At 45.4% G+C, this 19,114-nt stretch overlaps 1 protein-coding gene across 1 annotated transcript in view; it reads left to right on the top strand.

Annotated features, from left to right (window-relative positions):
* Positions 1 to 5,450: 5,450 nt before the first annotated feature.
* The window catches only part of LOC137518060 (1-aminocyclopropane-1-carboxylate synthase-like protein 1), a 51,456-nt gene continuing 37,792 nt past the window's right edge, over positions 5,451 to 19,114 (top strand). Inside the window, exons 1-6 of the mRNA XM_068235274.1 lie at positions 5,451 to 5,581; positions 9,170 to 9,229; positions 11,078 to 11,148; positions 14,623 to 14,692; positions 14,782 to 14,848; positions 17,028 to 17,125. Of these exons, the coding sequence (XP_068091375.1) occupies positions 5,471 to 5,581; positions 9,170 to 9,229; positions 11,078 to 11,148; positions 14,623 to 14,692; positions 14,782 to 14,848; positions 17,028 to 17,125 (477 nt within the window). The 5' untranslated portion in view covers positions 5,451 to 5,470. The remainder of the gene's footprint in view (positions 5,582 to 9,169; positions 9,230 to 11,077; positions 11,149 to 14,622; positions 14,693 to 14,781; positions 14,849 to 17,027; positions 17,126 to 19,114) is intronic.

Raw genomic sequence — 19,114 nt, 5'->3', positions numbered from 1 at the left:
TTGTGGAGACTTTAAAGAGGAGATTGACATCCTCCCCCTCCTCTAGCCAGTTGTACGCCGACAGACTGACTTCCGCAAACCCAGGACGACCAGGAGGGCAGCAAACAACACAAGCCGCAGCTAGTGCCCAAAAGGGAATGGTATCGGCAGTGTCCTTGGAGTGGGAAAATTTTCTGACACCCATGCAGCAGCACACAGAACAGCAAGCGTGCAGATCCACCTCCAACACCGATCGCCTTGAGAAGATGGTCAAGGACTACATGTCAGATGGCATAGCTGTGTTGAACAATCCATCTGCACCCTTCAACTATTGGGTATCGAAGCTAGACACCTGGCACAAACTGGCAATGTACGCAATAGAGGTGCTGGCTTGCCCGGCAGCCAGCGTTATGTCGGAACGCTGTTTCAGTGCTGCCGGAGGCATCGTCACAGATCGGCGTATCCGCCTCTCCACAGAAAATGCAGACCGTCTGACTCAAATTAAAATGAATCAATCCTGGATTGGAAACGACTACGCAACACTCCCGGACCCCAACCAAGTAACATGAACAATGAACATCTGTGATGGGTTAGCGTTTCCGGTCCCTGTTTATTGAACCTCTCATCTGTATTAAATTTATGACTGCATGGCGACAAAATGCAAATTGCTATCCGCACGCTTCTTGTCCTCATGCAAGGCCTGGGTTGTTGTGTCTCAAAGCGTGGCCTTCTCCTCCTGCGCCACCCTCCTCCTGTTCCATCACGTGTGCTGCTGCTGGGTTAGCGTTACCGGTCCCTTTTCCTGGAACCTCTTATATGTATTACATTTATGACTGCATGCCGACAAAAAGCATGTTACCTGTGCAAAGAAAACAGACATTTCCCGCATTTAAAAGACAGTTTTCCCTTTGAAACTTTAAAATCGATTTTCTCAAAAACTATAAGCTCTTTTTGCTAATTTTTTTTCCCTCTTGTACCCACTCCCAAGGTGCACATACCCTGCAAATTTGGGGTATGTAGCATGTAAGGAAGCTTTACAAAGCACGAAAGTTCGGGTCCCCATTGACTTCCATTATGTTCGGAGTTCGGGTCGAACACCCGAACATCGCGGCGATGTTCGGCGAACGTTCGCGAACCCGAACATCTAGGTGTTCGCCCAACACTAGCGGGCGGCACTACTGCAGAGCTGTGCTGGCATATGCCATGTCTCTGCTCTCCAAAAATCAGCAAAGAACTGTCCTGGGTCTAAATACTGATTTCACAATAAAGGCTCAATGTTCCTGAAACTTGTGTTATACAAACACTACTGTTTATTAAAGTGGACCTGAACTCAGAACTTCCTCTCTGCTCTAAAAGATGAGTAATAGCATAATAACGCTTAGAGAACTATTTAATGAACTGGCGCAGGTGTTTAACAGACACTGTGGCTAGTTCACCACGCGGGTTCCACAGTCTGGCGTGGAAAGGTGGGCATGTCCCCTGCCCGCTGTTCCGCTGTCCCCCGCCGCCCCTCCCTACCGCTCTGCCCGGAACCATTGAGGGGGGACCTGCCCCCTCGCGCCCCAAGCTAGAGCCGGCCCTGCTCTAAATACATAAAGGGTGCATTTCTCTGTTTTCCTTCTGTCCTGTGCAAGAGTTCAGGTCCATTTTAATGTTATCTTGTAAATCACATGTACAGTAGTTGGGCCTTACAGCAGCTGCTATGGCTATTGCAACTCTCATAGACCTGTTTCCTGAAAGGAATACCAAGATAAAAATAAATAAAAAATAAACAATTGTATATATCCACCTCCTAAAAATGTTTTTTTTAGATATTACACGGTTTTATTTTTTCACAGTAGGATGTTGCATTTTTTTTTTTAACAAATCAATTTTTATTTTGAACACAAAAAAGAACACATTACAGGAAAACAGCACAGTGCTCCTACAGGCAGGAGTTATATAGGTAATGTTGGAGTATTAACATTAATATTACCATATTGGATGGGATATAGTATCAGTAACATCTTAGCTTATTACACACAGCGAATATATATAATAATACCATAAGTATACGGAGTATGTAACAAACATAAACTTGGACCAAATACCTTAAAGTGAATGGGAACCGCATTTGTCTCCTCTCTCGGTGCTCTCTATCCTGTGCTGGCTCCCCCCCCCACCCCCCATTTCAATCCCCCACTGAAAGGGTATTTGGAAGTCTTCGGGAGCCGTGTCCTCCTGAAGACGTGCGGCTCCATACTGCACATGCGTGAGCGTGCAAGAGAGCGTGCTTGCGCAGTCGCAGTACAGAGCCGCCCTTCTTCAGGAGCACTCGGGCTCCCTGAAGACTTCTGAAGCCTCCTTCGGCCGGGTAAAGCAGACGAGCCAGCACCGGAACGAGGGGACCAGGAGAGGAGCGGGAAGGCTCTATAGGACTTAGAGACTTCCCTCTCCTTGGGTAAGTATCTGATCTCATTTTTTTAAATGCGGTTCCCATTCACTTTAAGATAATTAATAATACCAACAAGTATACTTATACAGTAGGAGGACCAGAACCAGAAGAAAGGAATGGGAAGAAGAAAGAAATAGAAAAAGGAAAGAGAAAGTTGCATTTTGATGCGATGTTTAAGTCGCAACGCAAATTACAACCCAACGCCCCCAAAAAGTCGCAACGTAGCTTAATGCCCCGTTATCGTCGCATACAGTAGAACATACAGGCAATGAAAAGTAGGCTTCCAAGTCATTACTGAGCATGTGCAAACAGTCCAACGTAGCTAATAACGTGTATAACGCACAGCATGCAGCACCTTCTAATAACGCTACACGTTACACACAAACGCAACATGTGCACTGTGAATGTTGGATAGACAGTATTGCTGTGTGACTTAGCGTTATAATTTGTGTTGTGACTTTAAGGTCAGGCCTCTGTGAAAGAGGCCTAAATCTACTTTTTAAGTTTGTACTGTTTTATTGTCTCTGCTCAATGGCGCATTCATTGAGGTATGCCAGAATGAAAATCTATGAACTATTGACACTTATCGCTTTCTTGATTTCAGAAGCCATTTTCTGCCAGGAAAATGTTTTATGGCTTTAATTCCATCCTTATCAGTAAGTTTTACAGTCCATATTCATGAGGTATTTTTTGCACCATTTTCCCCGCAAACATTCATTTTGTGTGACATTTTTAAAGAAAAATGTGTTAAATGATGTTTAGAGACTGCCGACGAACAGCGACGACTGTTTGTTTTGAAGGACCATCATGACAAAATCACATTGCAAACAGTCTTTTGAATATTTGCTAAACTCAATAAACGTAAGAGTTAATTTGACCTATCATTTTAATGATTGTTCGCATCTTCTCATTCACGTGCCATCATTCGCAATAATAAGGGTGAATCGGGGAAAGATCATTTTATATAATCCTTTTTTTATTGTCTTTTTTTTTCCCCTGTTTGATCTTGTTGGACTATAGCGTTAAAGTGACACTGAAGTGAAAAAAAATTATGATATAATGGATTGGTTGTGTAGTACGGATAATTACTAGAACATTAGTAGCAAAGACAATATTGTCATATTTTATTTTCAGTTATATAGTTTTTTTTATAACATTGCATCATTCTCTAATATTTGCAGTTTACACACTACTCAGCATTCTAAATTATTTTACAGAGCAGGCCAGTGAACTTTTGAACTTTACTCTGCAGAAAAACAAAATACAGTGACAGACACTTGAGATAATAGGCTTCAGAAGACAGAGCTCTCTGCCACTTTGAAAGTCGTGGAGCTCAATGGCTCTTTTGCATAGATAACAACTGGAGTGTCTTAACTCTTCTTGTACTGAAAACAATATTAGACTTATGTCTCTGCTCCTAATGTTTTATTTCTTAGACGGACTACACATACAAATCATATCATACGTTTATTTTCATTTCAGATTCCCTTTAAGCTACATACCTACGGAACAATTGGATTGAGTAACTCAGACAATCATTTGTCGGAGTTCCCAGATCCAATCTTTCTGTGGGTATCAGGGCCGGATTTACCATAAGGCACTGTAGGCACGTGCCTACAGGTGCCTGATGACGGAAAGACGGCTCCCTCCCCGAGTGCATCTCCCTCCTATCCTATGGAGAGTACTGAGCAGAGCGTAAATGAGAGGTTACTCACCCATCTCTCGGCATTCCACTGACGAGATCTCCTTTCAGTCGGAGGCACCACTAACTATTTCATACTGAGAGTACCTCTGGCTACCTAATGCTAAAGGACTTCTGAAGCTACCTATGATGGGCAAGGGAAGTAAGGGGAAGTGACAGTGAGCGTTTGTAGGTGCATGGAGGGTGAAGTGTAGGGTGCCAGGACATCTGTGCCTATAGGCTCCTGTGATGTAAATCCTGGCCTGGTGGGTATGTAGTTTAACGCTATAGTCCCACCTGGCTTAAAGTATTAGAGACAGAGGATCAGCAAGACATCCAGTCAATGTGCATTATTTAAAAGGAAATAAACATGTCCGCCTCCATATCCCTCTCACCTTGCGTCCCCTTTAACCTCCCTGGCGGTATGATTACTTCCAGATTTTAGGGAAAAAAAATCACAGTGCAAAGAGATCTGCGGCAGCACAGCACATTACCTCCCTTGGATCCAGCCCTGCAGTTCTCAGTCAGTCCATGGCCATTGCGTCTGCATGGCCCTGGCCATACATGACCTCCATCGCGCTCCCAGGAGAGCGATTGAGGATGCAGTGACCATCGACTAGCTGAGTCGCTGGAAACGAAAGTGGGCCGCTGCGGGGGATTGGAGGAGCCGTTTGTCCCGGTGCGGGCACAGGGCGGCTGCAGGGGCCAGTAGAAGCCCCAAGTAAGTTAAACTGTTTTTTTATTGTTTTTTTTATCAGTTTAGATTCACTTTAAAGAGAACCTGAACTGAAGATAAAAAGTCAAAATAACCATACACATCATACTTACCTCCCGTGTAGTCTACTCCTCAATCCCTTTCTCCTCTCCTGTGTCCTGTTTGTCCACTGTGATCAATGGATTTTTCCGTCTTCCATTTTAAGAATGGCCATTACCCCATAACAGCTTCCTGGTCAGCACACAGTTAAACTGTAATATCACCCACTTGAGCTATAGGGAAACATGGACATTACCTTGCACATTCAGTTGTAACTGACAGCTGCTGATATATAACTGACAGAAACTGGTATATTTCAGTTCTGACAAAATATTGTCAGAACTGGAAAGGATCACTGTAAGAGGAAAATGGTGAGCTACTGAGAGGAACTGACGGTGAGGTTAGTATGTAATAGTCATTTGCAGCTGTGTCATGTGTTTATTTTAAATAATTTTACTCGCTTCAGGTTCCCTTTAACTACCCACTTCACTCATGTACATAGTCAGATTTTTACAGTCAGATGTTTCCATGAAGGTAAATATGATCATGTAAATTGTCATTTCTGATGTGAAGGTTTGTAGTCAGGCGTTGGGCATCTCATTCGCAGAGAGTTAGGAAGATAATGGAGGTGATGTCTGATCGAGGAAGAGCGATGGCCTCGGATGTGAGCCTGCTGGAACAGGGGATGAAATGGTGTCTGGAAGATCCCTATGACCAACACAGTAACCCGCAGGTAGGGGAGTGATATCTGACAATATTGCCAACTCATCCCTTAAATTACTGACATATGAATTATACAGGTCTTGTGGCTTGCTAGATGCAGTTAAGGCACTGATTATGTGTCAGTAACCCAAGAACCTGCATAGTCTATATGTTTCAGTATTTAACCTCCTCAGCGGTATGGACGACTATACACGTCCATCACCGCCGGAGGTCGCCGCTCAGGCCCTGCTGGGCCGATTTTAGCGAAATAAAAAGCAGCACACGCAGCCGGCACTTTGCCAGCCGCGTGTGCTGCCTGATCGCCGCCGCTCTGCGGCGATCCGCCGCGAGCAGTGGCGAAAGAGGGTCCCCCCAGCCGCCCGAGCCCTGCGCAGCCGGAACAAGAGTTCCGGCCAGCGCTAAGGGCTGGATCGGAGGCGGCTGACGTCAGGACGTCGGCTGACGTCCATGACGTCACTCCGCTCGTCGCTATGGCGACGATGTAAGCAAAACAAGGAAGGCTGCTCATTGCGGCCTTCCTTGTTTATTCTGGGCGCCGGAGGCGATCGGAAGAACGCCTCTGGAGCGCCCTCTAGTGGGCTTTCATGCAGCCAACTTTCAGTTGGCTGCATGAAACAGTTTTTTTTTAATTAAAAAAAAACCCTCCCGCAGCCGCCCTGGCGATCTTAATAGACCTGTTTATACCTTTAAAAAGGACTAAACGTACTATAATGCAATCTCAAGCAGGCAAAAAAAGTCTCTGAAAAAACTTTATTGACACACGTACAAAAGATCAAGAAAAATTGGTTCTTCAATATCACAAGGTCCTAAAAGCACATTGGTTGGTTTAGAACAACAGTCCTAGTGCTCCTTTGTATTTCTCTAGCTGAACGTCTCATTATATTAAGCCCTATCCACTACTATTTTTATCATATTATGTGATGTATGCTATAGGGTGGTGTCCTCTGTGGAACAATGCTTTTTATGTGATTCCTTTGCTTTATGCATATTTCTCTTAAGGCTTGCAGTTTATGGTTGTAATTAGGACCATAGATTTTTAGGACAGGGATCTCTTAGAAGTCCCTGTTCACATATATCTGCTGGGCACTATAGGGGTCGATGTAGATTTAACTATATGTATTTCAGGACTCTTTATCTTTTTCTCTGATTGCTTTGTGGAAGATGACCCTATGTTTTTATATGTATTAGTACTGTATTCCTTCCCCCTTTTCCTCGGGAGTCCTATTTAGTACCTCTTTTATTGTTTTAGCTTTAGTGCATCTGATAGGCTCAGATGCCCCCAATTTTTTGGCTCTTCGCCTGATTGGTCTCTTTTTTCCTGGTTGAGCTACACAGGTTTGCTGACGATTATGTTTCTTACTCTTGCTATTTTCTTTTAATTTGGCTTTGGGTTTTTATGTCTCTACTTGCTTCTTGTATGGACCGGCCTGTGAACATGGGAGCCGATATTTACTGGCTCCCATGAGCCAGTCACATCTAGTTCTTTTAAGTGATTTCTCAATGACTTTCTTCCTTATTCTGACACACTCTTTGATCTTTATGGTCTTTTGGTTTAAATACTCCTGTCTATATCACTTACTTTGTTTTTCGGAATTATTTAGGCATCCAGGTTCCTGGATTGAACCTGGTGAAATATGCCAATAATTTCACTTGGTGCTGGCTTTTCTTTTTTTTCTGACAAATTGTACTCTCTCATAATAGATGAACGATATTTTGCGATTTTAATATGTTGTTATGTATTATTCTTATTTGTAGAATTGGGTATTACGGCCTGACGAAGGGCACATACAATTCTATACAAAAGCCCGAAACGAACATGTGTCGTTGCCTTGAAGTTCAAATGCCCACAAAGCTACAACCAATTGTTGTTCTAAACCAACCAATGTGCTTTTAGGACCTTGTGATATTGAAGAACCAATTTTTCTTGATCTTTTGTAAGTGTGTCAATAAAGTTTTTTCAGAGACTTTTTTTGCCTGCTTGAGATTGCATTATAGTACGTTTAGTCCTTTTTAAAGGTATAAACAAGTATTGAAGGGCAAGGTGGATTGCCCTAAAAAGGACTGTGTTCTTTGATCCTCCATCTTATAAAGGATCGTATCCCAGAATCTGTTTCACAAAACGATCTTAATAGACCGCCAGGGAGGTTAAAGGGAGGATTTGGCAACCCTGGGTGACAAACACCATCTTTCCAAAATGAAATCAGCAAGGCCAACTTTATACTTTTTGTGCCCCTAGGCCAAGTATGCTGTGGCTCCGCTTTCTTGTGCCTCAGCACCCCTCCCATTCCATGCGCAGCCCCCTCCTCCATGTGTATGATCTATGTACTGCAGCCCCTCCCATTCCAAGTGCAGCCCCCTCCTCTATGTGTATCATTCATGTATTGTAGCCCCTCCCATTCCAAGTGCAGCCCCCTCTTCCATGTGTATATGTGCAGCCCCTCTTTCATGTGTTTCATCCCTGTACTGCAGACCCCTCCCATTCCATGTGCCACCCCCTCTTCCATGTGTATCATCTATGTACTGTAGCCCATTCCATGTGCAGCCCCCTCTTCCATGTGTATCATCCATGTACTGTAGCCCCTCCCATTCCATGTGCAGCCCCCTCTTCCATGTGTATCATTCGTGTATTGTAGCCCCTCCCATTCCATGTGCAACCCCCTCTTCCATGTGTATATGTGCAGCCCCTCTTTCATGTGTTTCATCCCTGTACTGCAGACCCCTCCCATTCCATGTGCCACCCCCTCTTCCATGTGTATCATCTATGTACTGTAGCCCATTCCATGTGCAGCCCCCTCTTCCATGTGTATCATCCATGTACTGTAGCCCCTCCCATTCCATGTGCAGCCCCCTCTTCCATGTGTATCATCCATGTACTGTAGCCCCTCCCATTCCATGTGCAGCCCCCTCTTCCATGTGTATCATCCATGTACTGTAGCCCCTCCCATTCCATGTGCACCCTCTTCCATGTGTATCATTCCTGTACTGCAGACCCCTCCCATTCCATGTGCAGCCCCCTCTTCTATGTGCATCATCTATGTACCGTAGCCCCTCCTATTCCACGTGCAGCCTACTCTTCGATGTGTTTTAACCCTGTACTGCAGACCCCTCCCATTCCATGTGTAGCCCCCTCTTCCATGTGTATCATCCATGTACCGTAGCCCCTCCCATTCCATGTGCAGCCCCCTCTTCCATGTGTATCATCCATGTACTGTAGCCCCTCCCATTCCATGTGCTGCTCCCTCTTTCATGTGTATCATCCATGTACAGCAGCCCCTCCCATTTCATGTACTGCAGCTCCCTCTTTCATGTGTATCATGCATTTAGTGTAGCCACCTCTCTTTCATGAACAGCTCTCTTGGACATCAGTTAAGTTTCCCTTTTTCCATGTGTTGCGCCTCATTTTCAGCCTCCCCTTTAATATGTAGACACTTGGCTGGCTGCTGCTGCCGCTGCTAAGGCCCGGGCCTTTGAGGCCTTTTCAGAAATTCTTCCCTGCAAATCAAGCTTGTTTGGGCCAGTCAGTTATTAGCAGATTTGATCAATGTGTTCACTCTGAAGCTGTGTACAATAAATAGCTCATAGTCTTTTTTTCTTCCAGGGATTCATTAATTTTGGAGTAGCTGAAAACAGGGTCTGCTTGGATTTACTGCAAGAGCGGGTAAGGGGGATATGCTATAGTACACTTGTCATAAATCTCAGCAATTCAGGCTAAGAATAATATAAACAGAAATTACCTTCAGCATGTAAAGACAGTAAGGACTGGTTCAGCGGATCCAAACAAATCCATTTGGCTGGGTACACATATGACATAGCGTGAAAAAGTAGTGTTTTCGGATGGTGCGTTTGTTTTACTATTGCGTAATTCCCGCGTTTTGGTCCGGTTTGCGTTTGTTTACACAGATGCATTTTTCATGTGTTTCAATGCGTTTACGAATATGCGTTTTGTGTACTTTTTTTTTTTTAAGACAACAGGAAGCGAAAACACATCAGAGATCTTTACTTTTTAATGAAAAATGCAATGCATATGCGTTACCATAGACTTTCATTATGTGCATTTTGGCAGCCAGCCTGCATATTATGCAACACTACCAACTTTAAAGGGAATATCCGCGATGCGCATAAAAACAAACTGCACTCACCTGGGGCTTCTTCCAGCTCCTGGCAGTCGATCGGTACCCTCGGCGCAGCTCCTCTCCCTCCCGGCGTCCAGCGGTGAAGAAGCCGCCCTCGCCAGGCCAGCTTCCGGGTCGGTGTCGTGCGTTCCACGGCGCGGGTCACGTGATCTATGTGACGTCATCGGGTCTCTACTGCGCAGGCACAGTGGTTCTGCGCCTGCGCAGTGGAGACCCGATGACATCCCTACACCTCGTGACCCCCCGCCGTAGAGCGCACAGAAGCCGACCTGGCGAGGACGGCTTCTTCACCGCTGGACGCCAGGAGGGAGAGGAGCTGCTACGAGGGCACCGATCAACTGCCAGGAGCTGGAAGAAGCCCCAGGTAAGCGCAGCTTTTTTTTTTATGTGCAGAGCGGATCTTCCCTTTAAAATATGCTGGGAGGAAGTGGTGGACTTACCTCCAAAAGCAGACTAGACAGCTATCTGACATAAACAAGTAAATATTTTATTTGTACCCCAAATGGATGGCATTCATTTGGGGTACAAATAAAATATTTATTTGGTTATGTAGACAGCTGTCTAGTCTGCTTTTGGAGGTAAGTCTACCACTTCCTCCCAGCATATTTTAAAACTTTTAGTGATTGTTTTTATCCCGCTGGCACCTCTGTTTACCTACGAGTTTGCAGTATCCATCCTTGGTGGAGGGGGGACCCACCCCTATCTTTCTTCCTATCTACAGAGAGCGACATTGTAACACTGAGCGAGGACAGGTCTAATCTACTCACCTGCATTTACAGTGGTTGCCTCAGCAGTAACCCTCGTTTGTGAGTATAACTTTCTCACATTACATTGTACCACATTACCTTCCGCATACTACACTATATTGGGCTCTCGGTATCTCTTTCTTAACACTACCAGCATTTGCGTTACGCATACTGTACAAACGCAGTGCAACGCTGGTCCTTCTGCGTCCCATAGCCTGACATTGCTGCATAAAACGCAGCGTTTCCCGCTCCGGAAGCGTTTCTGCCATGTGTACACCCGGCCTTTAAAACAATTTTGTACTTTTTGTACCATACGTTTCCAATACCTTTTAACGTATGGTAAAAGAGTGGTGGATGTTTTTAATGTTAACCACTTAAGTACCAGCGGACTCTGGCGTCCTCCTGGCTCTTCTCCCGGTCCCGCTGCCGAATACAGCCCTGGCAACACCCGGGCCGGGTGTCGGGCTCCCACTTCCTTATCGGTGACGCTGCGCGTCATCACGCCGGCCGCTGCGCCGTTATTTTTACATTGAATGCAAGTAATGTTATCCGTATAATACCTAAATGGAGCTTCAGCTACAGTGATGGGTATGTGTAATTTCACTCATTTGTGGTTTGTGTTCACAGCTATCAAGACCAGATATGAACTGTCTGGGCCGTAATGCACTGGGGTATAATGCCACATATGGACTTAAAAGGTAAGCTACATTTAATCTTTTCAATACACCAATCAGCCACAGCATTGAAATCACTGACAGGCAACATGATGAATGATGATGTTATCCATTCAGTCGTATCCCACTCTTGGTGATTCTATGGGTTAGCTCTCTCCATGCTGTCCAATCTTGTACCATTTCTGCCAGTTGCCTTAAAGAAAACCTGAGGCAGGTAATTTACAATATATCTTAAAGAGACTCCGTAACAAAAATTGCATCCTGTTTTTTATCATCCTACAAGTTCCAAAAGCTATTCTAATGTGTTCTGGCTTACTGCAGCACGTTCTACTATCACCATCTCTGTAATAAATCAACTTATCTCTCTCTTGTCAGACTTGTCAGCCTGTGTCTGGAAGGCTGCCAAGTTCTTCAGTGTTGTGGTTCTGTGATGTATCTCCCCCCTCCAGGCCCCTCTCTGCACACTGCCTGTGTATTATTTAGATTAGGGCAGCTTCTCTCTTCTCTCTTATATTTACAAGCTGGATAAATCCTCCTCTGAGCTGGCTGGGCTTTCACATACTGAGGAATTACATACAGGCAGAGCTGTCTGCACTCTGCAGGAAGAAACAGCCTGACACTTCAGTGGAAGATAGCTGCAGGGGGAAAGAAACACACAAATGATCTCTTGAGATTCAAAAGGAAGGCTGTATACAGCCTGCTTGTGTATGGATGTATTTTCTATGTGTGGACATACTGTACATTAGTGTTGGGCCGAACAGTTCGCCTGGCGAACCTCTCTGGGACTCTTACTACTTCCGGGTCGCAATGACCCGGAGTAGTACGCCTGCGCTGCCCGGCGGAGCGCGTCCTAGATCGCGCTCCCGTTGCCGGGCACTCTCTGCGCATGTGCGTGATGTCATGAGTGAGTTTCCACTATAGCGTTACGAAATCGCCGGCGAATCACCGCAGGCAAATCGCATGCGGGTGCGATTCCGCATGCGTTTTTTGCCGCGATTTCGCATGCGATTTCGCATAGGTAAGGCTGTATGCGATTTTAACCATGTCACTGCCTGTGTGAATTAACATGGGTACCTATGCGAAATCGTCATGAGTATAGTTTCCACTATAGCGTTACGAAATCGCGGGCGAATCACCGCAGGCAAATCGCATGCGGGTGCGATTCCGCATGCATTTTTTGCCGCGATTTCGCATGCGATTTCGCATGCGATTTCGCATAGGTAAGGCTGTATGCGATTTTAACCATGTCACTGCCTGTGTGAATTAACATGGGTACCTATGCGAAATACATTGCGTGCGATTCGCCTGCATTCCACACGCAGGCGAATTCTGAGGCCCCTACCCTGCAGATTTTTGGAAACAGTCCCATCCACTTGTACTGACTGTGCGATTCGCGATAGTGGAAACGGGCCCTAATCTTTTTACATTGACCCTGTGGTTTGGGTTCTTCCATCTGGAGTGGTAAAGACACCGCCCTCCACCTTATTATTATTTTTTGTTTCATCACATTACTATACATTACATCTCCATTGGAGGTGTTCACCTTCCCAGTGTGGTGTTATCTACAACCAAGAAGGACCAACCAGGAGTGCAACCATCCAGTTCCAGTAGGACCTGGAATACAGAGAGGGGACGGTTATTTCCCTGTTGACGATACATGTTGGTTGCAGGGCTGCAAACCACCTTTGTGAGTATAAATACTCTTATACTACAATCTAACATCTAATACCCCACAATACTGCACCATTTGGCTTCTGTTCTCTCCTTGTCATACAGGTGACTGTGGTATCCCCACAGTGACCACCTTTTCTACCTCTGCAAGTAGATTGTAGTTTTTTGTAGTTTTTCCTTGATTTTAAAAATCAAGAAGAATGACCACATGAGTCCCGAAGTTCCTGGGATTTGACCAACTGAGGAGACTTACATTCCTCCGTAGGCCTTAAAGGGATACTGTAGGGGGGTCGGGGGAAAATGAGCTGAACTTACCCGGGGCTTCTAATGGTCCCCCGCAGACATCCTGTGCCCGCGCAGCCACTCCCCAATGCTCCGGCCCCGCCTCCGGTTCACTTCTGGAATTTCTGACTTTAAAGTCAGAAAACCACAGCGCCTGCGTTGCCGTGTCCTCGCTCCTGCTGATGTCACCAGGAGTGTACTGCGCAGACACAGACCATACTGGGCCTGCGCTGTGTGCACTTGATGACATCAGCGGGATCGAGGACACGGCAACGCAGGCGCAGTGGTTTTCTGACTTTAAAGTCAGAAATTCCAGAAGTGAACCGGAGGCGGGGCCAGAGCATCGGTGAGTGGCTGCGCGGGCACAGGATGTCTGCAGGGGACCGTTAGAAGCCCCGGGTGAGTTTTCATTTTCCCCCGACCCCCCTACAGTATCCCTTTAATTGGTGGTTGCAGCCCAATTTGTGAGTAACTTTTCTATTAACCTATAATTTGGTGGATAACAATACCACACTGTTGGCTCCTGGTCTTTATCTTTGTTTTCTCGGCCCCTGGTGTTCCTGGAGGCTCATCTGGTCCCTATCTCTCAAGTAATGCTTTATAGAGCTTTATTTTTCTCTTGCCATGTTTGAGTACTTTCTCATCATCCTAGCTCATTTATATGAATACCATCAAACTAAAGCTGACAGTCTGCAGTTGAAGCCCATCATGTTTGTTTCATTTCAAATCCATTGTGGTTGTGTATAGAGCCAAAAATGTTAGAATTGTTTCGAGGTCCCAATATTTATGGACCTGACTGTACATTATGCGCGTTTTACATGCATATTTCAAAACTATGCAGCAGTTGAAAAGTCGATAGATGTATGGGTACCTTTACAGAGATGGTCTCTGACAGCATGTAGACTGGTCTGGTCACTTTGTGGGGCCCCATAGTACATACGAAACAGGAGCGTAACTAGAAATCACTGGGCCCCCTTGCAGAACTTTGGATGGGGCGCCCTCTCACCAAACACCACTAACCCCACCCCCACCCAAAGCAGTCCCCCACCCAGTAGTGAAGCAATTTTCCCTATCAATTACATTGGCTTCTGTGATAAAACGTGCATGTTTTCACACATACAGACATACATGGTGTACAGAAAATACATACAAAAAACTGACAGACCAGTGTGCTCCCAGCCTCAGCTTATCACACTCACTCTGTCCATCTCAGATGGAGCAGAACTGGCTCTACAGACTTCTCCAGCATTACTACAGTACACTTGGGGAGGGGTAGAGAGGTTGGGGGATGGGTGCTGTACAGAAGAGCCTACTGCATACTGACTAGGGACTGTCTACAAATCTTTGTCTGCAAAACTTTGTATTATTCCTTATCACTGGCTGAGCAGATACACTCATTAGAACAACTGTGCAGAGAGCAGAAAGTTTTTTTCTTGCCTTGCCCTTAGTTGTCAGCCTCTCAGGACAGTGCCCCCCTGCTGCTGCATCCCTTGCAGGGTCTATAGTTACGCCCCTGATACGAAACCTTTACCTCCTGTATTCCAGCATGAGGGAAGAGACTGCCAGATTCCTCTCACATTACTGCCGTTCTCCATCTCCACTGAATCCAGACAATGTAAGTTAGCAGTGAGTGTTGTACAGATAAACCCTTCAGAGAAGACCCTTGAAGAGTAATAATACAGATCTCTTGTCTCTGGGCTCTAGATAGTCATTATGAGTGGATGTTCTGCAGTCATCTGTGCTCTGACGGCTGTGATCGGTAATCCGGGAGGTAAGCAAATAAAGATGATTTCTGTTATTATGTATTTATATAGTGCTGACATCTGATAGTTGCCATTGTTTGCTGTGGTTGTTTGTTTTCCACCTGTGCCTGCAGTCTCTGCCTGATTGAATTTATCATATGTATAAACTGCACACTATTTTCAATGAATACTGGTTGCTTCACATCTTGTTAAAGGGATACTCAAGCCTCAACTAAACAATCATTTTTACATACCTGGCGCTTCTTTCAACCCCCTGCAGCTGTCCCGTGCCCTCACAGTCACTCACAGATCCTCCGGTCCCCCGCCGCCAGCTAGTTTCGTGTGGCCAGGCTTGTCGGCGAAGTGAGACTAGCTGGCGGCGGGGGACCAGAGGATCTGTGAGTGACTGTGTGGCACGGGACAACTGCAGGGGGCTGATAGTTGTTGGCTGATGGTGTAATGGTTAAGGGCTCTGCCTCTGACACAGGAGACCAGGGTTCGAATCTCGGCTCTGCCTGTTCAGTAAGCCAGCACTAATTCAGTAGGAGACCTTTGGCAAGTCTCCCTTACACTGCTACTGCCAATAGAGCGCGCCCTAGTGGCTGCTGCTCTGCTCTGGCGCTTTGAGTCCGCAAGGAGAAAAGCGCAATATAAATGTTATTTGTCTTGTCTTTGTCTTGATAGAAGCCCCAGGTAAGTAAAAATGATTTTTTAATTGAAGCTAGAGTATCCCTTTAAAGGGAACCAGAGACGAAGCACCCTCATGTATTTTACCATATATATCAGTGGGAACATTAGAGAAAACACCTACCTTGCTTTCTGTTTCATTCTGCACTGCACAGCTTGCTTCTAATCAGCCCTGATAAAATCCCTGACTGAGCATTCAGTCCGGCTTTGCTCAGGAATATTTATAGCATAGTCTGTGTACTCTCATGTCTTTTCAAGCCCAAGCCTGCCCCCCTGCTGGCTCTGCTCAGGAATCATTATAGCTGAGTCATTATAGCAAAGCCAGACTGAATGCTCAGTCGGGGATTTTATCAGGGCTGGTTAGAAGCAGGCCGTGCAGTGCAGAATGTAACAGAAAGCAAGGTAGGTGTTTTCTCTAATGTCCCCACTGATCTATATGGTAAAATACATGAGAGTGCTTCGTCTCTGGTTCACTTTAAAGCCTGGAATACACCATGCAATTTCCCGTCAGATAGATGGGTCGAATAGATTATTTCCGACAGGTCTGATCTGATTTCCAATCGTTTTTCTGATCGATTTGCATAGAAATGATCAGAAGTGATCAGAAAATAGATCAGAAAAACAATTGGAAATCCAATTGGATCTGTTGGAAATTATCTATCGACCCATCTATCTGATGGGAAATTGCATGGTGTGTACCAGGCAATATACCCACCTTGTGATTTTTCAGCAGGATGAATTTAGTAGTGTTTCGGGCAATACTATCTGCTCATATTCAGCCAATTGCTTCCGAACTCATTGGACGGCTCTTCACAGTGCAGATGGACAATGACCCAGAGCATACTGCAAAAGCAACCAAAGAGTTTTTGAAGGGAAAGAAGTGGAATGTTATGCAATGGTTAAGTCATCACCTGACCTGGATCCAACTGAGCATGCATTTCACTTGCTGAAGACAGAACTGAAGGTAAAAAATAGCCCCAAGCAAGCAGGAACTGAAGACAGTTGCAGTAGAAGCCTGGCAGAGCATCACCAGGGATGAAACCCAGTGTCTGGTGATGTTTATGTGTTCCAGACTCCAAGCTGTAGTTGACTGCAAAGGATTTGCAACCAAGTATAAAAATGTGAAAGTTTAATTTATGATTATTGTTCTGTCCCATTACTTTTGGTCCCTTAACAAGTGGGAGGTACATATGCAAACTGTTGTAATTCCTACACCGTTCACCTGATTTGGATGTAAAGACCCTCAAACTAATTCATGTCAAATCCATTGTGGTTGTGTATAGAGCCAAAAATGTTAGAATTGTGTCGATGTCCCAATATTTATGTACCTGACTACATTATGCGCGTTTTACATGCGTTTTTCAAAACTATGCAGCAGTTGAAAGACACATACAGTAAAATACACATATATGCATCTTGACATGCGGCACATAGATTTGTATTACTGCTGCGCTTTCCGCACCGCTACGGTTTCTGCCTGGTGTGTTCCCAGCCTAAAGATAACTTTGTTTTATTTTCCAGATGCCTTTCTCACCCCAGCTCCATACTATTCCGGACTCTCAGTGTATACCTGGGCCTACCCTGGACTGCAGATACTGCCTGTCCCTCTCTCCAGCCAGGTCTGCTCGTTTGTATTTATAAAATACAGTTTATCCTCATAGCAGTTCTGCTTTAGCGATCGCACATTCAGACCTGATGGCCACTTTCTGAACGCCCATAAAGAACAATGGAGAGCTGTGGTGTTCATTTCCAACACCTCCTTTAAAACTTTTGTCTATAATCCCCACTTTTCAACTATCTGAGCACAGCTGCAAACAAATGACAGCCCAGGGTTGCCATGTAAGCAGGGCTGGATTTACAACTCTAAAACCTGTAGGCACAGGCCTTCTGGTGCCCTAAATTCCACCCCTGAACACAGGCCACACCCCCGAGTAAAAATATTCTTACTCTAATCCCTTCCTTATGTCACTAACTGTCCTTGTAATCTTACACTTAAAGAGAAACCATGACCAAGAATTGAACTTCATCCCAATCAGTAGCTGATAACCCCTTTTACATGAGAAATCTATTCCTTTTCACAGATCATCAGGGGGCTCTGTATGACTGATATTGTGGTGAAGCCCCTCCCACAGGAGACTGTGAGGACCATTTTCCTGGCAGTTTCCTGTCTGTGAACCTCATTGCATTGTGGGAAATCCAACTGCCAAAAAAAGCAAGCAGCATCTCCTTCCACTGGCATCCCCTGCCAGCAGTAAAAATGTCACTATGTGATAAATGTCAGAATGTAAATCAGGGAGATTAAAGATTTTACAAGGGGCAAACACTAACTAAATCATTTATACATATTTATTATAAAAATTAAAGCACTTTTTTTTATTACATTATTTTCACTGGAGCTCCTCTTTAAATCACTGTCTAATATCATCCTTAGTGACATAAGAAAAGGATTAGGATGTAAGTGCATGAGGTTAGTGATATGAAGCAGGGATTAGACTGTAAGCAGCTGAGGTCAGTGATCTGAGGAAGGGGGGAGGTCCCTTTCCCACATAAGGTGCCTATAGGCTCATGCCTACAGTGGCTTTTGGAAAATCCATCCCTGAGGTCAGTAGAGCTCTGACAGTTTAATATAACTGTATGCAGAAAAAAATATAATATATAATACTAATAGTTACAGACTACCCAGAAAGCTCATGGTGAACCAGAACTTCTAGCAGTGTGTAACGGGCTACAAAGAACCAAAAAAGCCCTCTTCCTAAACTGTTAAGCAAAACAAAAATTTGCTTTCTTAAAACAGAAGGAATTTGCGATTATTCAGGTTGAAGTGAGCATATGATTACTCCCACGATGCATCACTGCTGAATATGCAAATTATCCCTTGTTGTCCCTGTAAGCTAGCCACACCTCCAGAACCACTGGAATGCAATGTTGTGTCAGCTTGTTAACTGTACAGAGCCACAATAATCCAACATGCATGCAGACTGTTTTGGATTGATTGATCCTCATTAGTGCATGGCATGGATTAATGTGGCTCTATGGAGTAGGACTTGAAACACCCAGAGTTACAGATTACCCAGTAAGCTCATGGTGAACCAGAAATCCTAGGAGTGTGTAAGGGGCTACAAAGGACCAAAAAGCCTCTTACTAAAATGTTAAGCAAAACAAAAGTGTGCCTTCTTAACCCTCCTGGCGGTAAGCCCGAGCTGAGCTCGGGGTAAGCCGCCGGAAGGCACCGCTCAGGCCCCGCTGGGCCGATTTGCATAATTTTTTTTTTGCTGCACGCAGCTAGCACTTTGCTAGCTGCGTGCAGTGCCCGATCGCCGCCGCTACCCGCCGATCCGCCGCTATCCGTCGCGCCGCAGCCGCCCCCCCCCAGACCCCGTGCGCTGCCTGGCCAATCAGTGCCAGGCAGCTCTATGGGGTGGATCGGAATCCCCTTTGACGTCACGACGTCGATGACGTCGGTGACGTCATCCGGCCCCGTCGCCATGGCGACGGGGGAAGCCCTCCTGGAGATCCCGTTCTTTGAACGGGATCTCCGGATCTCCGATCTCCGGCGGCGATCGGAGGGGCTCATGGGATGCCGCTGAGCAGCGGCTATCATGTAGCGA

This window comes from Hyperolius riggenbachi, chromosome 5 (assembly GCF_040937935.1).
Source record: "Hyperolius riggenbachi isolate aHypRig1 chromosome 5, aHypRig1.pri, whole genome shotgun sequence".
Lineage (NCBI taxonomy): Eukaryota > Metazoa > Chordata > Amphibia > Anura > Hyperoliidae > Hyperolius > Hyperolius riggenbachi.
This window is presented reverse-complemented; position numbering and strand designations above follow the sequence as displayed.